This window comes from Canis lupus, chromosome 14 (assembly GCF_011100685.1).
Source record: "Canis lupus familiaris isolate Mischka breed German Shepherd chromosome 14, alternate assembly UU_Cfam_GSD_1.0, whole genome shotgun sequence".
Taxonomy (NCBI): Eukaryota; Metazoa; Chordata; class Mammalia; order Carnivora; family Canidae; genus Canis; species Canis lupus.
The window spans coordinates 13,484,578-13,510,196 of record NC_049235.1 but is presented as its reverse complement, the minus strand read 5'-3'; the positions used below and the strand labels follow the sequence as shown (position 1 = coordinate 13,510,196).

The 25,619-nt window shown below is 35.9% G+C and overlaps 1 protein-coding gene across 1 annotated transcript in view; it reads right to left on the bottom strand.

Moving 5' to 3' along the window:
* Nucleotides 1-25,619, bottom strand: part of CROT (carnitine O-octanoyltransferase) — a 57,288-nt gene continuing 31,669 nt past the window's right edge. Inside the window, 8 exon segments of the mRNA XM_038556682.1 lie at nucleotides 1-300; nucleotides 4,810-4,929; nucleotides 5,054-5,147; nucleotides 5,235-5,313; nucleotides 6,237-6,360; nucleotides 21,266-21,396; nucleotides 21,846-21,953; nucleotides 22,036-22,119. Coding sequence (XP_038412610.1) covers nucleotides 180-300; nucleotides 4,810-4,929; nucleotides 5,054-5,147; nucleotides 5,235-5,313; nucleotides 6,237-6,360; nucleotides 21,266-21,396; nucleotides 21,846-21,953; nucleotides 22,036-22,119 — 861 coding nt within the window. The 3' untranslated portion in view covers nucleotides 1-179.

Here is a 25,619-nt window from a genome sequence, read left to right as displayed (position 1 = left end):
GAGGAAGTTTAAAATTCATACTTTAATCTTCTATGTGAGAATAAACTTAGCATGATTCTACTAATTTCTAGATTTAATAGGGATATTGACCCTAAAGGAAACCTTTCTATCTCACATCACCAAACCACTCTCCACACCCAGTTTAATATTTTTGTAAATGCTTAATAAATGATTAGTCTCTAAAGATGAGCAGTGTTCATTAGCTGCATCATATCATGCAAAGCATGAAAAACCAGCAGAACTAGCTTTTCTGCATCAGTCTCTGGACATGATTTCCAAGTTGAACAGATCACAACAAACCTGTGAAGCACAAAGAAAAAGATGAGTAAGTACTATGCAAAAATCAGAACACAAAGAGGCTCCAAAGTGATGATGAATACAGCCATGACCTTTATTCCATCTAGCTATTCATATATCAAGTGTGAATTCTTATTGACATTAGGTATATGTAACTGGACACAACTGAAGGTAAATTCTATGTATACATAATGCTAGGAATACCTAATGTACTGTGTGACTTAAGGACAAAAGAGAAAAAAAAATTAGAGCTCAAGAGCGCTCTGGAGTAAGGTCTCACTATGTTCAACCAACCCACCCACCTCTTCCTGAAAAAAAACCAAACAAACCCCCTTCCTAAAACATAGTGAGTTCGAGGGTGAATTCATGCAATGTTTGCAATGAAACTTGAACTATTTTTCAGGAATATAGCATTTAAAGACAGTTTAAAAAAGAAAAAAAATCAGAGAAAGGATAAGAGGAGAGAAAAGCTATTTCTAGGAAAGCCAGACAGAAACTCTCTTGGGAAAAGTCATGCCTTCCACCATCTCCTTCTAGAGTCTCCTGATTTAAAAAAAAAAAAAAAAAAAAAAAAAATCCCCTATCTGGCAGTACTAACCCTCTTGAAACTAGCATTCCTCTTTCCAGACACTCACATTTCCATAGCAAACCATGCATTAAGCATAAATTGGAATCAAAATGCTGCTGGTACAATGCAGAGCTTCTGGATAATCATGTAATGTTCACATCATTAAAAAAGACAGAAAATTAAAACTTCAACATGTACTTTTCGATTAAGCAGATGCAATAAAAACATGCTCTGGCCTAGTGCTTAATGATGAAACTTATGTTTGACTGGTTATATTTGCTGAAACATATCCACAAACCTACAGAAAGTTCTGCCTTGTTTTCATCTAGTGATTCATCATCACTCATCATTCTCCAGCTACACTGGAATATTTAGCCATATAAATATATTTCTTTGCAATGATTAACAATTGCTATTTAAGTACTGACATTTTAAAACATTCAGTGATCTTTCTAAATTATAGAAAGAAAGCTTTCCTACATGCATAACTTATAAATGAATGTATACAGATGCCAATGCAGAGAAAATTTGCTTTGTAAGCATTCAAAAAGTTATGTTATTTTTGCCTATAAAACTGGCCAACAATGACTTATAATGCCTAGAGTTGTGATGTGATGAAATGAAAAGGAATATATCGTAACATTACAACATTACGTTAGTTGTAATGATGAAAAACTGAAAATAGGGAAGTAGTTACATAAATTATAGAAATCCATAAGACATTATTTAACTTTGAAAACATCTCAAAGCATATTTACCAGCAGTGGAAATTGCTTGAAATAATGTTAAATAGAAATGAATTTCCCAAAAAGGACACTAAAATATTTATAATGTGATCTAAATTTACAGAAATTATACACTATATGCATTATAGACTAGAAACATAATAACAGACTTGTATCTTGTAATGGAAATGATTCTGTTCTTACATTTTTTTTCATTTTTTACAAACTTTTTATGAGCATGCAGTACATTTAAAATGTTATTTAAAAAAACCAATATTCATTTAACAATGAATGAAAAGCGCTTTCCGTATAGTGAAAACTATTTAATATGTATTCATAGTAATGACTTACAAATGTGTAGCTCTAGCTCTGACCTCTTTTGTGAGATTCACAATTATATAACCATATGCCTACTGACAAATTCCCTCATATACGAATACATTTTTTATTAAATATCAAAGTCAACATGTAAAACAAGATTCTTAATTCTATCCTAACATACCCCAACCACATTTCTCCAATTTTTACCATCCCAATAAAAGTTACCATCAAAAATTACCAATTCATCAGTAAGTCACCTTCAAAATAGCTCTCAAATCCCTCCACTTCTCTCTACCTTCATTATCCATTCCTTTGTTCAACTTATCATTTGTGTTTATTGATTTCCCTCATCTCATTCTTGCTCATATTACTGTTCATCTTACTTGCACTCCGTATAACAGCCAACAGTCCTTTATACATACAAATAAAGCATGTGTACCTTTCATGCTTAAAAACCGGTAAAATGCTTCCCATTATCCTTAGAAGAAAATCTCAACTCCTTACCATGTTACAAAGCCCTATTATCAACTGACCACCCCAACCAAATCAATGTATCCAGAAGCAATATTTTTAAAGCTCTCTAGGTAGATTCTACTGTGCACTCAGAGTTGAGAATGCTGTCCTACCAGATTTAGTTCCTCTCTACCTCTCCTCAACAACTTCTTCTACCGCCCCTGCCCACTTCAACTTCATGGCTAATTTATAGCTATATTGCCTTTTTCTGTCCTTATAAATGTCAGGCTCTTTCTAACTGAAGACCATATAATTATTTTCAAAGACAAAGCCATTGTGAAAATATTTACTAAATTCAACTTATTTGCTAGGCATTGTTACAGAGCTGGAGATACAACAAACAAATAAAAAACCCTGTTCTTATGGGCCTGTATTCTAGGAAGGAAAGAAAGATTAATATACAAATAATGTATGCCCACTGGGTGGTTATGAGTGTTACAAAGAAAATATAGTGGGGGGGGGGTGCTATTTTAGATTATCAGAGGAGGCCTCCCAGATGAGAGAAAATTTTTAAGCAAATACCTATATGAAGTAAAGGAGTGATCCTTGCATATATTTCAAGGAAGAGTACAAGGCAGAGGGAATCATAACTGCAAATGCCATGAAGTGGGAGCTTTCTTGCTATATTCAAAGTACAAGAAGACGAGAAGAATGGCTGGAGTAGAGTGAAACAGGAGTAGAGTTCTAGAAGGTAAGGTCAGAGCTATAACTGAGAGCCTGATCATGCAGGATCTCACAGGAGGACTTCAGATATTACTGTGAGTGAAATAAACTCTTGAGACATTTTGAGTGGAAGGGCATTTTTAAAAGGGCATCAAGAGCTGTTGCGTAGACAATGTTCTGCAGGGAAGGAAAGGGTGAAGTAAGAAGACCACAGGCGAACCTGTTGCAAAAACCTAAGTGGGAGAAGGTGGTGGCTCATTATGGGGGTAGCACTGGAGATAGCAGACAACAGATCAGAGTCTGGAGAGCTATATTCTTGGCTGTTCATGTGAGTAATTCCTTCTCCTCCTTTACATCTCGGCTTCACTGGCCCTCTCGAACCACACTAAATGAAGCAGAGCTCCATCCCACTCCCCAGCTGCCAGTTTGTCTACTACCACATCAACTTGTTTATTTCCCTCATAGCATTCATCATTAGTTATCTTCCTTATTTGTTTGCTTTTGGCTCTCTTTCCCGAGTAGAAAATAAAATCTGTAAAAGGGAAATCTTGTCTGTCTTATGTCCTTAGCACCTAAAATACAAGTTCTCACTACATACTTCCTGAATGAATGAATGAATGAATGAATGAATGGAAGTTCTGCTCTAGGATCAGGTCTTCTTCTAAAGTCAGAGAGCTGAGGTGTGTCTGGCTGGAACTCCTATCACTGCACACAATACAATATCCATATTTGTCTGGAAGTATGTAAGAATGCTTACTTATCCTCTGTGTCTGATGATTTTAGACCTTTGACACTTTATTATGAAAAAAAAATCTATGTTTAATCTTTGTAATTTACTCTTTAATTTGTACACTAATATACATGAACTGAATATAACTGAATATATAATGATCATTTAGGACTTAGATGCTAACAAATACATGTACCTATGGTATAACAGACTATGCACAGAGGACACTTGACATAGATACAGATGATAAAATTTTGAAAAATAACACTGACTAAACTCTTTTAAAAAGTTAAAGTAAAAAAAAAAGTTAAAGTAAAAAAAAAGTTAAAGTATAAAAATATATTACACACTGAAATATGTCATACATATTATCTTTTCAATTTTTCCCATTCCGTCTGAGGCTTCCATGCTTATTATCTTATTCACATAGTGCTAAATGTAGCCACATCATTTTTTTAAAGCTCATATTCTCAAAGACCTCTGAGAAGAGATGGCCAGACTGTGTGAATGAGGGCTTTTTAAGCCTTTCTACCAATTTCATATTACCTTGTTCTCCAACTACCAGATTATAGTATTTTCTTTCTCATTCTTTCCACAAACCTCATACAACACAAATGAAATGCATCTGAATTGGTAAGACTGGTAAGACATTCTTTTTTTTAATATAAATTACTTTACCTAATCTATTATCTTGGACACTTCAGTACTATCTATGACTACATGAACCACCACATATTTACAATCAAATTTTATCAGAACTTAGTAGAAAACACCTTGAGTGGAACTAATATGTTAATATATGTACTGAGTTTTGAGAATGATGATGGTATGTCACTGAACCTTAAATGGTGTTCTGCACAAAATGCCTAAAGTGTCCCAAAACAGGACAGAGAAACTGGTAAAAATAATTATGTTGCAAGTGACAGAAAGAATCACAGCACAAGGAAGACATTCCTCTAATAGTACAGTAAGAATGAGAAGAGCAGCTTTACCTGTCATCTCTGATATGGTAGAAAAATCCATAGCCATTGTGGACCATGGGAGCCACCACTCCCAGCATGTTTAAATAACCAATCAGACTTGTTGAGAGAACAAAGTTTCCACCTCCTCCACTGTGTGGCATAAAGAAAAGATATTTTACCAGGCTTACAGAAATTTACATTCCTTCTGAAGAATTTTTAACCTTCAGAAAAAAGGATCTGACTGATCAAGTTAGAAAACACTATATTATATTACCTTTTGGAGAAAAGTGGGTCTGTAAATAGCTCTGGAACAGGAAGACCTTCCTCTTTTGCTATGAGTAAAAGACCTAGAAGATGACGGTCAAATCCTGCAATGAAAGCCCAAGAATGAAGGTAGAAAAAAATTTTCAACATGAGAGATTATTTTTAAGTCAGAATAATTCCAAAGTAAGTACCTTTTCCAGATGAACAATCTTTCATCATTTTATTATGTTTTGTAAAAGCTTGTAACATCTTTTGTTGTTGCTCAAGGAACTGTATTTAAAAAAAAAAAATCAAGACATACTTCAATAAACTATACAGAAGCCAAATTTTAAAACCCCTGAATTCAACATAATCAGGATCCGGGTAACCTGAGAGAGAAAAGATTTCCAGAAAGACACTGAGACTCATGCTTCTATATATTTTCCTTCTTTCTTCTACTGCCTTTTCTGTCCTATATTGTCCTTCACCTTGGTTATTTCTTTCCCAGAAAAGGAAAATAGGAACTTGTGGGCAGCACTGAAATGATATTAAAGGGTTAACGACAGAAGCAACTAAGATTTCAAAACTGACTCAGAGCTGTTAAAAAATGATAATGAAACAGTTCTATGACATTAAAATAAATTAACATATACATAACCGTGTTTATCAAAACTAAAGAAAAATATCAAAACAGCGGTGGGAAGGAGCTAACATATTGTCTAAATTCTTCCAAAAAGAAAAAGAAAAAAAGTATAGGAGTGCCTGGCTGGCTTGGTTGGTAGGGAATTTGATTCCTGATAGGGTTAACAAAAAAAAGAAGCATATAACAGAACTGTTCTGGTTCTAATACATGAAAATAAGCATCTGTGATTTCAAAAACTTTCAATGACATCAAGAAAAGCTTCCTTTAAAGGCACTTTGGGACAGTTTGCACTTTACTGGTAGATCAGTAACAGTAAAATATTCATGGTATTAAAGATACTTTGCCTAAAAAGTGACACAAATGGGCTTCTTCTCAGGTCTTTCCTGTTTCATATTCTTCCCAAATATATACTTCACTGGTAAATGAATGCTTTGAAAACCTGAGGAAAAAATATCTGACAGTATTTTACTGATCTAGGGGAATTTAAGCAGAGAAGTTAGCTATTCAAGGACTAAGGTTCCTTTAAACAAATAAAAATTACTGTGAGTTTTTTTCCCTTTCAAATACTCACACTAGTAGAAGGATCCTGCATGGATTGGCACCACCTCAATGCTTCTACTGTACATGATCGCATAGTCTCTGTACGGCCATGATAAAAATACCTCGTCATAGCAGTTTCATAGCAGCTGCCAGGACTACAAGAAAACATGAAAATAGGAGGCAAGATGGCAGGAAAGCAGGAGTCCTTTATTCATCTAATCCCCTTAAGTTAGCTGGATAACTATCAAATCATTCTGAACAACTATAAATTCAACTTGAGATGTAAGGAAAGAACAGCTGGAACTCTTTAAGTAGAAAAGTGACCATTTTTCTCAAGGTAGGATTGCAGAGGAAAAAAGGAGGGGATATATCAGAAGATAAATGGCAGGGGAGCAGAGGGGGGGAGCTTTTGTAAGTCACTTTGGGGAAACTGACACAGCCCAGGAGCTCAAAATTGGGACCTCTAGAAATCTGCTCCTGTGAGAGACTTCCCTGCCTGAAAGGGGCTCAATGAAGCAGGGCAGAATCACAAGTGGGACAGTGGGACCTCAATATTTCCAGAGGCATAGAGGGAAGAGAGGTACCTGAGCCAGTAGAGTTCGCTAACATTAGAGTGGGGAAATGGGGGCAGCCCTGATGGCCCAGCGGTTTGGCACCTCCTGCAGCCCAGGGAGTGATCCTAGAAACCCGGGATCAAGTCCCACGTCAGGCTCCCTGCATGGAGCCTGCTTCTCCCTCTGCCTGTGTCTCTGCCTCTCTCTCTATCTCTCTGTCATGAATAAAAAAAAAAAAAAAAGAGTGGGGAAATGGGTTTAACTCAGTAAGCCTGGGAGGAGGCTCAGCTTGTTTTGCCATAAACCGGAACCAAGGTGGATCCAATGAGGGATCTCTGTGTTGGGTGCCCTGCAGAGGACTGAACATGGCAACCTTCTGCCTTCCTCTGAGAAAGGTGGAGTGGATGCTCACTAGACAGGATGAATGTTCTCTGTTCCAGGGCTCTGCAGCAGGCAGAAGCGGGTGACCCTCTGCTTCCTCTGGGAGTGGAAGCACACACAAGCAGGCAGAGGCTCTCCCTGCCGGAACCCTACAAATTGCACAAATCAGTCCTTTCGCCTACCCCCAGGAGAATGACTGGGCAGGCACCATAGGAGTCTGCAGAGTTTGGCACACTTCAGGATCTCTCAGCTTGGGGGCTGGAGATCTGGGTGGGACATTTTTGTTTTCGCCCTCTAAAGAGGTATGGAAAGACTCCAGGGAACCAAAGCCTTACACAGCAAACAGCTTACACTTAGCATGCCTCCTGGCAAGAGGCGGTACATGGTACATCTGCTTAGGAATAGACACCTGAGAATCAGCACAATAGGCCCCTCCCTCAGAAGACCAGCTGGAAGAACAGGGAAACAGCAGGTTTACTGACCAAGAAGCACTGGAAAACTCCAGGACTGGGGGAAAATAGTATATAGAACTTGAAGTTTTATTTTCTTATGATTTATCTTTCAGTTCAAAATTTTCCAATTTTTAAAAATTTTTTTGTTTCAACTAGTTTCTTATTTTATTAACTCTGTGTTTTTAGGTCTTTTCTTTTTTAACTTATTATTTGCAATTACATGTCATGGATATATTTTTCATTTTTGGCTTCATTTAATGTATTCAATTTTATGTTTGTGTGTGTGTATATATACACACAAAACAGAAAATGTGTGTGTGTATGTGTGTATATGTATATATATACACACATACACACACATACATATGTGTGTTACTTTTTAAAAAAATAATTTTGAATTTAGTATCTTTTAACAAACAGACCAAAATACACCAAGTGGATAACCTTGTTTTGTCCATGCTATGAGATTATATTCTCTCTGCCCCTACCCTTCTTCCTCTGCCCATTCTCTCCCTTTCCCTCCCCCATCCTTTTTTTGGGGCTTTCTCTTTGTCTTCATCTTGTTTCTTTTATTTTCTAGTTCCTGACCTCTTCAGAGTTATCTAGTGTGTATTTTGCTTGGGTCATGGTTGATGTTTTTGACTCTGCCCACTCGTACAGTGATTCTTTACTTAACAAAATGACTCCAAGTAGGAATTCAAAACAAAAGAAAGAACCAGATGTATTCATGTCTGCCACAGATCTAATGGATATGGATTTAAGTAAGATGTCAGAGATGGAGTTCAGGAGAACAATTATAAAGTTATTAATTGGTCTTGAAAAAAGCATAAATGACTCTAGAGAATCTCTTAGAAATGAGATCTAATCAGGCAGAAATAAAAAATACTCCAAGATGCAGTCTAAACTGGATGCTTTAACAGCTGGGGTAAATGAGACAGGAGAGAGAATAAGTGGCATAGAAGACAAGTTGATGGAAAGGAAGGAAGTTGAGGAAAAAAGAGAAAAATTAAGAGCCCAGTAGGAGAGGCTCTGAGATAAGCAATAGTTTGAAAAAAAAATAATAACATCAGTATTATTGGAATTCCTGAGGGCATACAGATGAAGACAGAGAGGACCAGAAGTTATATTTGAACAAATCATAGCTGAGAATTTCCCTAATCTGAGAAAGGAAACAGGCATTCATAGCCAAGAGGTAGAGAGGACCCTTCCCAAAATCAATAAAAACAGATCAACCCCCGACATACAATAGTGAAGCTTGTAAATTTCAGGGATAAAGAGAAAATCCTGATAACAGCCTGAGACAAGAGATTCCTAATATAAAAAGGAAGAAATATTAGATTAACAGCAGACCTATCCAAGAGACCTGGCAGGACAGAAAGAACTAGTATGATATATTCAGAATACTAAATGAGAAAAACACACAGCCAAGAATACTTTATCCAGCAAGGCTGTCACTCAAAATGGAAGAAGAGACACAGAGCTTCCAGGGCAGACAGAAACTGAAAGAATATGTGGCCACCAAGTCAGTTCTGCAAGAAATATTAAGGGGGATCCTATAAGCAAAGAGGGAGTCCAAGGAAATAGAGTTAATCTGCAGAAACAGGGACTGTACAAGTAATACAATGGCCCTAAATCCATATCTTTCAATACTTACTCTGAATGTGAATGGGCTAAACGCTCCAGTCAAAAGACACAGGATTTCAGATTGGATAAAAAAGCAACACCCATCCATATGCTGTCTACAAGAGACTCATTTTAAACCTAGATACCTTCACACTAAAAATGAGGGGGTGGAGAACCATGCAAATGGACCCCAAAAGGAAGCCGGGTTAGCAATCCTCATATCAGACAAATCAGATTTTAAACCAAAGACTGTAGTTAAGTAAGAGATGAAGAGGGACAATATATCATACTTAAAGGGTCTATCTAACAAGAAGATCTAACAATTAAAAATATTTATGCTACTAATTTAGAAGTAGTAAATTATATCAACCAATTAATAACCAAAGTAAAGAAACACATAGATAATAACACATTAATAGTTGGAGACCTCAATACCCCATTCAAAGCAAGGGATAGATAATCTAAGTAGATCGACAAAGAAACAAGAACTTTGACACACTATACCAGATGGACTTCAATATACAGAACATCCCATCCTACAACAGAATATACATTCTTCTCAAGTGCACATGGAACTCTCTCCAGAATAGACCCCATACTGATCACAAATCAGGTCTCAACCGGTACCAAACGACTGGGATAATTCCCTGCATATTTTCAGACCACAGTGCTTTGAAGCTTGAACTCAACCACAAGAGGAAATTTGGAAGGAACTCAAACACTTGGAGGTTAGAGAGCATCCTACTAAAGAATGACTGGGTCAACCATGAAATTAGAGAAGAATTAAGAAGATTGGTGAAAACTAAAGAAAAGGAAAGCACAACTGTTCAAAACCTTTGGGATACAGCAAAGGCAGTCCTAAGAGGGAAGTACATTTCAATACAAGCCTCTCTCAAAAAACCAGAAACATCTCAAATACACATGCTAAACTTACACCTAAAGGACTGGAGAAAGAACAGCAAATAAAGCCTAAACCAAGCAGGAGAAGAAAAATAAGAACAATTAGAGAAGAAATCAATGAAATAGAAACCAGAACAGTAGACTAGATCAATTAAAACTAGGAGCTGGTTCTTTGAAAGAATTAATAAAACAGATAAACCCCTAGCCAGACTTAATAAAAAGAAAAGAGAAAGTCCCAAATTAATAAAATCATGAATGAAAAATCATGATCAAAACCAAGGAAATACAAATGATTTTAAGAACGTATTATGGGCAACTATATGCCAACAAATTAGGCAATATGGAGGAAATGGATGTATTCCTGGAAACTTTGAAACTATCAAAACTCGAAACAGGAAGAAATAGGAAACCTGAACAGACCCATTACCAGCAAGGAAATTGAAGCAGTCATCAAAAACCTCCCAAGAGTCCAAGGCCAGATAGCTTCTCAGGGGAATTCTACTAGATATTTAAAGAAAAAGTAATAACTATTCTACTGACACTATTTCAAAAAATAGAAATGGAAGGAAAACTTCCAAACTCTTTCTATGAGGCCAGCATTACCTTGATACCAAAACCAAAGACCCCACCAAAAAGGAGAATCACAGACCAATATACCTGATGAATATATATGCAAAAATTCTCACCAAGGTATTAGTCAATAGGACCCAACAGTACATTAAAAGCATTATTCACCTTGACCAAGTGGGATTTATTCCTAGCTGCAAGGGTGGTTCAACATCTGCAAATCAATCAATGTGATACATTACATTAATAAAAGAAAGGACAAGAACTATATTATCCTCTCAAATGCTTTAAAAGTATCTGACAAAGTACAGCATCCTTTCTTGATTAAAACTCTCCACAATGCAGGGATAGAGGGAACATACTTCAATATCATAAAAGCCATCTATGAAAATCCCACAGCAAATACCATTCTCACTGGGGAAAAACTGAGAGCTTTTCCCCAAAGGTCAGGAACAGGAAAGAGATGTCCAGTCTCACCACTGTTGTTCAACACAGTACTAGAACTCATAGCCTCAGCAATCAGACAACGAAAAGAAATAAAAGGCATCTAAACTGGCAAAGAAGTCAAACTCTCACTCTTCACAGAAATATGACACTGTATATGGAGAACTCAAAAAAGATTCCACCTCAAACTTGCTAGAACTCATACAGGAATTCAGCAAAGTGGCAGGATACAAAATCAATGCACAGAAATCAGTGGCATTTCTATACACTAACAATGAGACTAAAGAAAGAGAAACTAAGGAGACAATCCCATTTATAATTGCACTCAAAATCATAAGATACCCAGGAATAAACCTAACCAAAGATCTGTACTCTAAAAACTAAAGAACTGAGGGGGGCACTTGATGGGATGAGCACTGGGTGTTATTCTGTATGTTGGCAAATTGAACGCCAATAAAAAATAAATTTATTATAAAAAATAATAAAAATTTAAAAAAAAACTAAAGAACACTTATGAAAGAAATTGAAGACACAAAGAGATGGAAAAACATTTCATGCTCATGGACTGGAAGAATAAATATTGTAAAAATGTCTGTGCTGCCCAGGGCAATTTACACGTTCAATGCAATCCCTATAAAAAAACCATGGACTTTCTTCACAGGGTTGGAACAAATAATCCTAAGAGCTGTATGGAACCAGAAAAGACCCTGAATAGCCAGGGGAATGTAGAAAAAGAAAACCAAAGCTGGGGGCATAACAATGTCTGACTTCCAGCTCTATTACAAAGCTGTGATCATCAAGACAGCATGGTACTGGCACAAAAACAGACACATAGATCAATGGTACAGAAGAATGGGACAGAGAACCCAGAAATGGACCCTCAACTCTATGGTCAACTTATCTTTGACAATGCAGGAAAGAATATCCAATAGAAAAAAGACCACCTCTTCAACAAATGGTGTTGGGAGAATTGGACAGCCACATGCAAGAAGAATGAAACTAGACCATTCTCTTACACCATAAACAAAGATAAACTCAAAATGGATGAAAGATCTAAGTGTGAGACAGGAGAACACAGGCCCTTCATCCTCTATGACCTCAGCTGCAGCAACTTCTTGCTAGACACATCTCTAAAGGCAAGGGAGGGGCACCTTGGTGACTTAATGGCTGAGCATCTGCCTTTGGCTCAGGGTGTGATCCCAGGGTTCTGGAATTGAGTCCTGCATCGTGCTTTCCACAGGCAGCCTGCTTCATCTTCTGCCTATATCTCTGCCTCTCTCTCTGTGTCTCTCATGAATAAATAAATAAAATCTAAAAAAAAAAAAAAAAAAAGGCAAGGGAAACAAAGGCAAAAATGAACTACTGGGACTTCATTAAAGTCCTGCACAGCAAAGGAAATAATCGACAAAACTAAAAGACAATGTACGGAATGGGGAAAGCTATTTGCGAATGACATATCAAATAAAGGGCTAGTATCCAAGATCTATGAAGAACTTATCAAACCCAACACCCAAAAACCAAGCAATCCAATCATGAAATAGGGAGAAGTCATGAAGATGCATTTCTCCAGAGAAGACCAACACATGCCAACAAGCACATGAAAAAAATGCTCCACATCACTTGTCATGAGGGAAATACGAATCAAAACTACAATGAGATACCACTTTACAGTCAGAATGACTAAAATGAACAAGTTAGGAAACAACAATGTTGGCGAGGATGTGGAGAAAGGGGAGCCCTCTTACACTGTTGGTAGTTCTAAAAATAGAACTACCCTATGATCCAACAGTTGTACTACTGGTAATTTACCCCATATATACAGATGTAGTGAAATGATGGGTAACTTGTACCTCAATGTTCATAGCAGCTATGTCCACAATAGCCAAACTGGAAGGAGCCGAGATGTCTTTCAACAGATGAAAGGAAAACTAAGATGTATATATATACAATGGAGTGTGTATGTGTATGTGTGTATATATATATATACACACATACACATACACACATATATAGAATAGAATATTACTTAGCCATCAGGAAGGATGAATACCTACCACTGATATCGAAGTAGATGGAAATGGAGGGGGTTATGCTGAGTGAAATAAGTCAACCAGGGAAAGACAATTATATGGTTTCATTGATGATTCATTCTACTCATATGTAGAATATAAGAAACAGTGCAAGGGACCACAAAGGAAGAAGGGGAAACTGACTAGGGAAAAATTATAGAAGAAGACAAATGAGACAATCTGAACTCTGGGAAAGAAACTGAGAGTTGCAGAAAGGGAGGTGGGTGAGGGAATGGGGTAACTGGGTGACAGGCATTAAGGAGGGCACGTGATGTGATATCCACTGGGTGTTATATGTTATGTTGGCAAACTGAATTTAAATAAGAAGAAAAAAATGAAAAGAATGTGTCATAAGAAAGAAAATGTTAAAATGTTATTACAAAGAAAGCTTACCTAATAAAGCTGGCTTTGGTCAGAAACTAAGTTCTACAACTACAGACCGTAGTTGAGACTTTCAATAACAAAGAGACTACTTCCAGGATCAAAGAGTAAAAAAGTACTCTGATAAACAGGGCTGGTACAATATGGGCTGTTTCAAAGGCTTGGCTGTGGTCAGGTTATGTTCAGCAGTACATCTCTGGTAGGTGGCCTCTAAGATGCACCTTCACTGATCTCTGCCTCCTGGTAGTAATACTCTGGTGTAACGCCTCAGTTTGAGTCTGAGATGCACCTTGTGATTTGCTTCTCATGAAAAGAACAGGACAAAAGTGAAAGGATGTCATTTCTGAAACTAGATCTCACTTACTTTCACTTTCTTGTTAGGAGGAAAACCAGCTGCCACACTGCTCTACAGAGAGGTCCAGCTGGTGAGAAACTGAGGTAAGCCTCTGAAAATAGCCTGGAAGGAACTGATCTCTGCTAATAATCACAAGTGAGCTTGGAAGCAGATCCCCCTCTGAGGGGTATCTTCAAGTGAGAAAAGAATTGAATGACACTCTAACTACAATCTCAGGAGACCTGAAGTCAGAAGCACCTAGCTAGCCTACACCTGGGTGTAACAGGAAATATGAAATATGAAAATATGAAATAGCATTTGTTGTTTTATGTCAGTAAGTTTGTGGTAACTGTTACACAGCAATAGATAATACAGAGCCCTTGGCCTTTAGTTCCTTCATATACAACATGAATGACTACAGAATTAAGTAAAAGCATTCTCTGAAAAGTTCCCCAGAGTGAAGACTGCTTTCCTGGGTTGAAGAATGATACAACAATTTTAGATGTACAGCTCTCTTACTTATGTAACATTCTTTTTCCTGGTGGTTGGAATTCATAGTTATAAAGATCAAATGGAGTGAGAGGATAAGATGTGAACATAGGCATTAAGAAGGCTCAAACAGAATTACTAAACCTCTACTGCCTGGTGTTTCTATAATGCTGTCTCCCTGAGCTGGAATAGTATTAAAGTATAAGTAAAAATTTAACACTAACATTCTTTAGAAAAATAAAAGCAGTAAGTAAAAATATCACTGCTCTGTAATCTCTAATAAAATAATAGATCTTGGTTATGATTATCAATGACTACTAAAACTATTAAGTAAAAAACTAAGGGAGGAAACTTTATAATGGATATTGGCTAACAAATCCACTCAATCTCAACAAGATGAAACAGAAAACAAATGACATTATTTGATTTTCTGTTGTAAAAAATAATAAAAATAACTGATTCTTATTCTCAAGTCTCTAGATCTAACTTCCAGTTTATAGGAAACATGGGAGACAGAGCAACATGTTTAACAGTTATTTTTCTTTGGCTTTAAAAGGCAAATGCATAAAACAGTAATATAATCTTGTATCAATGGACACACAATATATAAAGATGTAATATGTGACAAAATACAGAGGGTACAGAGATGTACAGAAGCAGAATTTTACATGCTACTAAAACTAAGCTGTTATTATTCAAATGAGGTTATTATAAATATTAGTTGTACTCTCCCAAGTAACCATGAATAAAATAAAGAATGTAAATAAAAAGAAGGGAATTAAAATGGTACACTATAAAAAAATAAGCAAATACAAAAAAAGATAGTGGAAGAATTTAGAAACAAAACTCAAATAACATGCAAAATATAGCTAGTGGCAGAATAAATATCTTTTTATCAGTAATTATTTTAAATGTAAATATGTTAAATTATCCAATCAAAGGCAGAGATTGACAGAATGGATAAGAAACTCATAATCTATCTATATGCTTTCTATAAGAGGTTCACTGTAGATACAAAGACATTAAGAGGTTAAACATAAAAGGATGAAAAAAGATATTCCATAAGAATAGTAAGTAAAGAGAGTTGGAGTGGCTGTTATTATCAAACAAAACAGATTTTAGGTCAAAAGAGTTAAAAGAGGCAAAAAGAACAATTACATGCTGATAAAAGGTTTAATTCATTAAGAAGACAAAACAATTATAAATATATATGCACCAAAAACGAGCCCTAAAACATATGAAGCAAATACTGGCAGAATTAAAGAGAGAACCAGACAGTTCATTCAACTACAATTAGAAACTTCAATATCCAACTTTCAATAATGGAGATAGTCCAGGCAGACAGAAAATCAGCAAGGAAACAGAGGACTTGAACAGCAATATAAAAAGCCAGACCTAACAGGCATATATAAAACATGTCATTTCATAAAAATAGAATACAAATTCTTCTCACATGCACACACAACACTCTCTAGAAACGACCATATAATAAGCCACAAAACAAGTCTCAATGTGGCTCAGAGGTTTAGCGCTGCCTTCAGCCCAGGGCCTGATCCTGGAGACCTGGGATCGAGTCCCATGTCAGGCTACCTGCATGGAGCCTGCTTCTCCCTCTGCCTGTGTCTCTGCCCCTCTCTCTCTTTCTCTGTGTCTCTCATGAATTAAAAAAAAAATTAAAAATACTGAATTAATACAAAGTATCTTCTTTTTTTTTTTTCAAAGCATCTTCTTCAATGACAATGGAATGAAGCCAGAAATCAGTAAAAGAACACCTAGAAGATTCACAAATGTAAAAAAATCCAATGACACACAACCAACTGGTCAAGGGAGAAATCACAAGGGAAATTAGAAAATGCCTTGAGATGAATGAAAATGAAAACACAACCTACCAAAACTTAACGGATGAAAAGTATTCAAAGGGAAATTTATAGCTGTAAATATCTTTGTTCGGAAAAAAAATAAAAAGAAAAAAGTGCAAAATAAACCCAAAGCTAGCAAAAAGAAGAGAATAATTAAGACTAGAGATGAAGTACAGAAATTAAAAATAGAGAAAGTTAACTAAACTTGGTTCTTTGAAAAGATCAACAAAACTGGCATTTAACTACAATGATTAAGAAAAAACAGAGAGAAAACTCCAATTACTAAAATTAGTTATGAAAGAGAGGACATTACTGCCAACTTTACAGAAATAAAAAGGATTATAAGAGAATACTATGAACAGCTATATACCAATAAACTGGGTAATGTATATGAAATGGATATTCCAAAAAACACACAAACTACCAATTGTGACTCAAGAATAAAACAGAGATCTGATTGGATCTACTACCAGTCAGGAAATGAATCAGTAATCAAAAACCTCCCAACAAACAGAATTTCCGGACCAGATAACTTACTGGCAAATTCTAACACTTGAATTAACACCAATTCTTTTCAAATTCCTCCAAAAAACTGAAAAGGAAGGAACATTTCCTAGCTCATAAACGAGGCTAACATTACCCTGTATATGAAACACAAAGACACAACATTTTTCCAAAGAAGACATTCAGATGACCAACAGACATATGAAAAGATGCTCATCACTCATCACTGGGGAAATACTAATCAAAACTACAGCAAGATACCATCTCACAGCTGTCAGAATGGCTAACATCAACAACACAATAAACCGCACGTGTTGGTGAGGATGAGGAGAAAGGGAAACCCTCTTGCACTAGGTGGTGGGAACACAAACTGGTAGAGCCACTCTGGAAACCAATATGGAGGTTCCTCAAAAAGTTAAAAATAGAACTACCCTATGATCCAGCAATCGCACAACTGGGTATTTAACCAAAGGATACAAACAGTGATTCGAAGAGGCACGTATACCCCAATGTTTATAGCAGCATTATCTACATAAGCCAAGTTATGGAAACAGACCAAATGTCCACTGACTGATGAATGGATAAAGAAGAATGGGGTGTATATATTACTCAGCCATAAAAAGGAATGAAACCTTACCATTTGCAATGACACAGATGAGGCTAGAGAGTAAGCAAAGTCAAGTCAGTCAGAGAAAGACAAATACCATATGATTTCACTCATATGTAGAATTTAAGAAACAAAACAAGCAAAAGCGGGATAAAAAAGGAGCAGGCAAACCAAGAAATAGGCTCTAACTATAGATGGTGATCAAAGAGGAGGTACATGGGAGATGGATCAAATAGGTGATGGGGATTAAGGAGTGCATTCTTTGTGATGAGCACCAGGTATTGTATGGAAGTGTTGAATCACTAAATTGATTCTGAAACTAATGTTACACTGTGTTAACTAACTGGAATTTAAATAAAAATGTTAAAAAAGGGTTATTACAAGACACAATAGACTCATATCCTTTTATAAATATAGATGCAAAAATCTTCTAATTACTAGTAAACCGAATTCAGCAGCATATTAAAGGGACAATACACCATGCCCAAGTGGGATATAGCTAGGAATGTAAGGGTGGTTCAACAAATGAAAATCAATCAATATAATATACCTTATTAATAGAATGAAGGATAATTACTACAGGATAATTGAGACAGAAAAGCATTTGACAAAATCCAACACTCTCCCATAATAAAAACAGTCAATCTACTAGGCATAAAAAGAAACTTCCTCAACATAATAAAGGACATTTTTAAAAAACTCACAGCTATCATCATATTCAATAGTGAAAGAATAAAAAATGTCCACCTAAAATAAGGAATATAACAAGGATAATTCAATATACTACTGGGTGTTACAGCCAAGACAAAAGAAGTAAAAGGCATTCAAACTGGAAAGAAAAAAAGCAAAACTATTCACAGATGATCTGATCTCAAATCCATAAAAAACTATTAGAGCTAATAAATTCAACAAAGTTTAAAGGTACAAAACCAACATGCAAAAATCAGCTACATTTCCATACACCTGAAATGAATGACCTGAAAAGAAAATTAAGAAAACAATTCCATTTACATAGCATCAAAAAGAATAAAATACTCAAGATTAAACTAACCAAAGAAGAAATATTATACGCAGGAAACTACAAAACACAGCTTAAAATAATTTTAGAAAATATAAATAAATGGAAAAGGACTCTGTGTTCATGGATTGGAGACTTATTATTAAGGTGACAATGCTATAGGTTCAAAACTCCAACATTTCTGCAAAAATGGAAAAACTAATCCTAAAATTCATATGGAATTTCAAGAATAGCCAAAACATTCTTGAAAAGAACAAAGGTGAAAGATACCTTTGTTTCCAAAACTTACTACAAAGCTACAATAATCATGATAGTATGGTACTGACACAAGAAGAGACATAGAGAACAATGAATAGAAAGTCCAGAAATAAACTCTTACATCTATAATTAATTGATTTTAAACAACATCATCAAGAACGTTCAATGAATAGTCTCTTCAAAAAATAATGCTGGGAAAACTGGATATCCACTTGCAAAATAATGAAGTTGGACCCTTACCACACACAATACACAAAAATTAATTCAAATAGCATCAAAGAGAGGTGCCTGGGTGGCCTGGTTGGTTCTGACACACACACAGTTAGTATGTCAGACTCTTGATTTCATCTCAGGGCATGATTTCCAAGGCATGAGATTCAGCTCTGCATTGGGCTCCACACTGGACATGGAGCCTCCTTAAGATTCTCTCTCCTCCTCTGCCCCTCCTCCTCCCCCACCATTTGCACTCTTTCTCTCTCTCTCTAAAAAAAGAGTGAGAGAGAAAAAAGCATAAAAGACATAAAAAGCTAGAACAGTAAAACTCCAGAAGGTAATATAAGGGTAAAACTTCATGACAATAGATTTAGCAATGACTTCTTGAATATGACAACAAAAGCACAGGCAACAAGTGAAAATGAAATAAACTGGACTTCAAAATTAAAAAACATTGTGCTCAAAGGATACCACCAAGAGAGTGAAGAGAAAACCCACAGAATGGAGGAAATACTTGCCAATCACATATATGATAAGAGTTTCATATCCTCAATACATAAAGAACGCTTACAATTCAACAACAAAATGACAACCTAATTACCAAAAGCACAAAGGACTTTTATAGACAGTATGACAAAGAAGATATACAAGTGGCCAATGAATATATGAAAAGATACACAACCTCATTAGTCAATAGAGAAACACAAAAACCACAACAAGACACTACTTCACAACTGATTGTTAACAACTTTTTAAAAAAGATTTTATTTATTCATTTATTCATTTATTCATTTATTTATTTATTTATGGGGGGGGGGGGAACAGACACAGGCAGAGGGAGAAGCATGCTGTATGCAGGGAGCCTGATGTGGGACTCGATCCCAGGTCTCCAGGATCACACCCTGGGCTGAAGGCGGCGCTAAACCACTGAGCCACCTGGGCTGCCCTCGTTACAACTTTTTTAATGAAAAAAATAAGCGTTGGCAAGGATGTGGAACAACTGGAACATCTGTATACTCCTGGTGGGAATGTAAAATGGTATAGCTATGGTGGAAAATAGTTTGGCAAATGCTTAAAGAGTGAAAAAGAATTACACAACATGGTGTGTGATTTAATTTCTATACCCATTCCTAGGTATAGAAATTAAAACAGGGACTCAGATACTTGTATGTGAATGTTTACAACAGCATCATTCACAATAGCCAAAAGGCGGAAAGAAGTCTCTATCAACAGATGAATGGATAAAGAAAATGTAGTATACCCATATGGTGGAATATTTAGCCATCAAAAAGAATGAAGTTGTGATTCTACAACATGGATGAACTTTGGAAACACTATCCTAAGTTAAATATGCCAGAGACAAAAAGACAAATATTGTGTGGTCTCACCTAGGTGAAATATCTAGAACAAACAAGACAAGTGAAAGTAGATTAGAGACTACAAGGGGCTGAGGCAAAAGGAGGAATGAGAAATTATTGCTTAATAGGTATAGTTTCTCTTGGGGGCAATGAAAAAATCTTGCAAATAGTTGTAATGGTGCACAACTTTGAGAATGTAATTGACGCTGCTATATTATACACTTAAAAGTGGCTCAAATGGCCAAGCTTTCTTCTATATATATTTTACCACAATAAAAAAAAGATAATCAACTGTTTAATGCAAATAATAACAGTGTATTGTGAGGCTTATTACATATGTAGAGGTATCATATACAACAGCAAAAAAAAAATAGGAAAAACAAAAGAGAAGCATTCTGTTTTAAGATTCTTATGTTACACTTCAAATGGAAAATGTTATTTGATGGTAGACTCTAGTAAGCTAAAGGTGTATTTTATAAACTAGTGCAACTACTAAAAACAAAACAAAACCAAAAAAAGAGTACACCCGACAATGGAGATAAAATGGAACAATTAAAAAAACACTATGAATTCAAAAGAAGATAAAAAGAAGAAAAATCAGATATGATAGAAAGAAAAGAAAGAGCAATATGGTAGACTTAAACCCTAGAAGACAGCAGACACTTCAGAGGATGAAAAACAAGACTACAAGTGTCCATCGGGGCACCTGGGTGGCTCAGTGGTTGAGCGTCTGCCTTCAGCTCAGGTCATGATCCCGGGGTCCTGGGATTGAGTCCCGCATCAGACTCCCCACAGGGAGCCTGATTCTCCTTCTGCCTGTGTCTCTGTGTCTCTCATGAATAAATAAATAAAATCTTTAAAAACATAAAAGTGTCACACATCAAAACTCTAATACACTGATGATGGAAATCCAAATTAGGGCATGATGTTACTTGGGAAAAAAAAGTCAGGAAAAACACTGGGGAGTTAGGATGGAATAGCTATGGTAAAGATTTGTTCTTGGACTTTAAGGTTCTGAAAATGGAAAATAGTAAATGAATGCTCCTCACCATCCAGTAAGTCTATAATAGGCCAGCTGAAGTGCAAGTTGAATAAATGTATCAGGGTGAAGCATCTTCTTCTTGGTTAGCTTTTTGCCAAAAGATGTAAAGGGATACACCACAATCTGCAGATCAGATGCCTAACAAAAAAAATTAAATGGGAAAAGTGAAAAATCAGCTAAGAAGAATATCCCAAAGATAACCAAATCGTCATTTGCATTAACCATTAGATATTAAAAAAACTTAAAGGCATTAAAGCTGTAATTTAACATGTTTTATGTTGCTGGGGTGCCTGTGTGGCTCAGTTAAGCACTGGACTCTTAATTTCAGCCCAGGTCATGATCTCAGGGTCATGAGATGGAGCCCCATATCAGTCTGTGCTCAGTCTGGAGAGTGTGCTTGAGATTCTTACTCCCTCTCTCCCTCTGCCCCTCCTTCCACCTGCCCTTGCTCATGCTCTAAAATAAATCTTTAAAAATAAATAAAATGTTTTATGGTTGGCATGCTTGGATAATAGCCAAAGTTTTAGATGTGGTAGTTAAAAGAAAAACCATTACTATCTAAGAAAAAAAAATGTTTAAAAATCTACCTGCTTGAGATATTGGGCTTTAGCTTGATTAATGTCGTTTAGTATTTTATCATCCACAGTGAAAACAAGCTCCTCTGGAAGTGATATATCCCGTACTTTTTCTGAACCCTGAAAATAGGGAAAAGACTTAAAAATATTAAATTAAAGAACTATTAGGAAAAAAAAAGATGAAATACTTTTTCTAACATACCTTCCATCTTCCTTCATTCTCAAAAATCTTCTGATCAACATAATGGTTTATGTTCACAATAACCATTCCATCAAGAGGAGCATGCTAATGAAAATACACAAGATTTTGAATACCTTATGTCAACTCATACAACTTGACCCAATATTTTATTTTCAATTTCCCTCCTCTTCAATCTTAAAAAATACTAAAGTGCAGAATTCAAATGCCTCACCTAATGATAAGATACAGATATCCTATAGCATAGGAAGTGACTGCTGTATTTTATTTGCTGCAAAAGAAAAAATACTTAAAGTTGGAAGCACCTGATTAGAGATCTTGAGGTAATGGGGAGAGGTATAAAGCAAACATGGACAATGTAGAGAAAATAACTATTTAAACTGGAAATGAAAGGAGGTGTATGTGTGCAGTGCTAAGATGTTCTGAAATTTTAAGAGCACTTTGAAAAAAGCAAAGGAGGATGACAGACTTTCTGAAGGCTAAATTGAGCATGGATATGAACTTTACTGGTAAAGACACAGGCCACTAGGTGAGTATTTAAAAGCATAATCAGTTTGTGTTCATGTCTACAAGAATGTTCAGATGCAGCAGAAATAATTTTCAATGTTTAAGGAATGCTGGAAAAATGGGTTGAGTTACAGGAGCATTACAGGTTTGACAGCTATACTGAAAGAGAAATCTCAGCTAGTGAATTTTTCCTTCATTATTCTGGAGAACAAACTTTTTGCCTTTTTTTCTCCATGTCCTTTGATGACAATTACATCAGTTTTTTTCCTCTGTGCTACTGCTATCACTTTATGTTAGATAGTTACAATTTATGAACTGAATATGGCACTTCCAGCCTTGGAGAGAAAGAAAGGAGGCTTATGATATGGCCTACCACACTTAGGCTCACTTTCAGAGGAGTAACATTACAGAGATCTGTTGCCTTATGTCACAGCACAGGAGGGCCTAACAGCATAGTATGAAGACTGTTACCAACTAGATAGCAGCCACAATATCAAGAAAGACTCTGGAGGGAGGTCAGAAGATGCATGAGCAACTCATTCCACTTGCCCTTTGACATAATAATGAGACTCACAGGTCACTGACAAACCTGTTTTCTAACCACATCTTACAAATTTTACAAAGAATTTGCACAGATATCATATATGGTTTCACTTGATAAAATAATATTACTTACTAACACTTTTACTAGACCCAGTAGAAAGAGCAAGACTGAAGGATTAAAGTCTCTCTGACTGGTAATTCTACCCACCCAACTCAGGGTGGAAAAGCTAATCATTAATTTTAAAAAATGTTAGGAAATATGAAAACTTCATATGCCTTCCTGATGCTTTATTTGTTCATAAAGTTTTAACTTTCTTTTTTTATTTCTATGGAGACAGTATATATAACATATTTTTTAGGAATGATGGCTTCAATTCTGCATTCAAACTCTATCATTTCCCAGTTATGCAACTGTTTAAGTTACTTAATTCTTTAAGTAAACTGCCTCATTCATTAGTAGGGATAATAATCATATAGTTGTGTGAAAAAATGATTTTAATTAGGCTTATAAAGTGCTTACTACAGAACCTGGACTACAGCAGTAATCAGTAACTGCTGTTATTATTTAACTGTTTATTACATGCTTCCTATTGTTCCTTCACAAAGCCGTATAATAAAGCCTAGATAGAGAAGACAAAATAGTTGATCCCAGGATTTTAAATCCCAAGAGGGAAATGTAATAACTACTATAATCACCAAAGTACGTATTTAAGCATTAATGGAATAGAGTAACAGCATGGCTCCACATTTAGAATAGACCAACTTTTATAGTATACAGCTGACCCTTGAACAACATTGACCTCCCATGCAATAAAAAATCTACATATAACTTTTCACTCCGCAGAACAAACTTAATTATTAATTGCCTACTGTTGACCAGAACAGAAACATTTGCCAGTAATATAAACAATTAACATGTTTTGTGTTCTAAGTACTATGTAATGTATTCTTACAATAAAGAAAATAAAATGTTATTAAGAAAATCATAAGGAAGGGAAAAGACATTTGCTACACAGTACAATAGTAGAATAAGGCACCACACATCTCATCCCCACCCAAAGTTAGCAAAGCCACCCAGGAACGCAGGAAACCTCCTTCCAAGTAGAGTTCAGGGAAAGGCAGAGAACAAGGGAAGGTACAGCATTGTTAGCTTTCTCTCTAGGTTGCTTGCTCCACCTGACCCCTTCACATGGTTCTAACTCAATTTCTGCTTGTGGGAAATGCTGGCAAGTTGCTCTCAGCAGTATTAGTTTTCCGCCTCAGAGAACTTTCAGCACCTTAGACAGCGCTCCTTCCTGCCATGTCCTCTGCAGCCCACATTACTACTACCTGGTGCTAGCCTGCCCCAAGTGTTCTCCCAGGCCCCCGGGGAGCCAGCTAGGGGGTGCAGATTATCATTCTGTGGTCTTTGGCCACTGTGGACAATGACTGGTCTTGTCACTTTACTGAGAATCCCTCTCCAGAGTTGGTTTCTTTGTACCTTTTAGTTGAAGATCTCAGTGAATCAAACTGCACAGATGTGGGGTGAAGAATGCCACAAGCAGGTGAGAGCCTGCTGTTCCAGCCTTCCCAGTATCTCTCCATCACCTTCCCTTCACTTTTAGTCATTTGGCAACTTCTACCTTATTCTTCAATCACAGTATAAAATATGGATTTATGAAAAAAAATTCATGTATTTAAGTGGACCCACACAGTTCAAACTCATGTTGTTCAAAGGTCAACCGTATACACTTTACTAATGATGTTTTACATAGGTTATATTGCTTTTTCTATATCATCTTAGGTTATGAGGGAAACCTACACATGATTCTAAAAGCAGATTATCAAGGGGGAAATAATCAGATCAATTTTATAAATAAACAGGTGTTAATACATACACATAAAACATGTCCATACACTTACTACAAGAAAGATCTCAGTTGCACTAAGATATGTGTTCATTCTGGGACCAATATTCTTTATTTAGAGATAAAAAAGATCATTATTTTCATCCTAAATTTGAACAAACAGAAAGAGTTTAGTGCTATTAGTAAAAATATGAGTAGCATAATGTGGTTTTTTGGAGGTTTGAGAATTGGAAGTGAGGAAGGCAAGTTAAATGATGAGTTCTTGATGATAACAATTTAATCTATGTAACAATATAATATCCAGTTTGAACAACATACAATGAAACAAAATGAGAATAAGAGGTAAAAACTAAAAAAGAATAACTGTTCCATCAAGTGATGAATAAAGAAGATGTGGTATACATATACAATGAAATATTACTCAGCTAGAAAATTAAATTTCTGTCATTTGCAACAATATGGATGAATCTAGAGAGTATAACACTAAGCAAAATGAGTCAGAAAAAGACAAATACCATATGGCTTCACTCATAAGTGGAATTTAACAAGCAAAATGAGCAAAGGGAAGAAAAAAGAGATCAAGAAACAGACTCTTAACTATAGAAAACTGATGGTTACTAGAAGGGAGGTAAGTGGGAGATGAATGAAATAGGTAATGCGGATTAAGAAATGCACTTGTGATGAGCACTA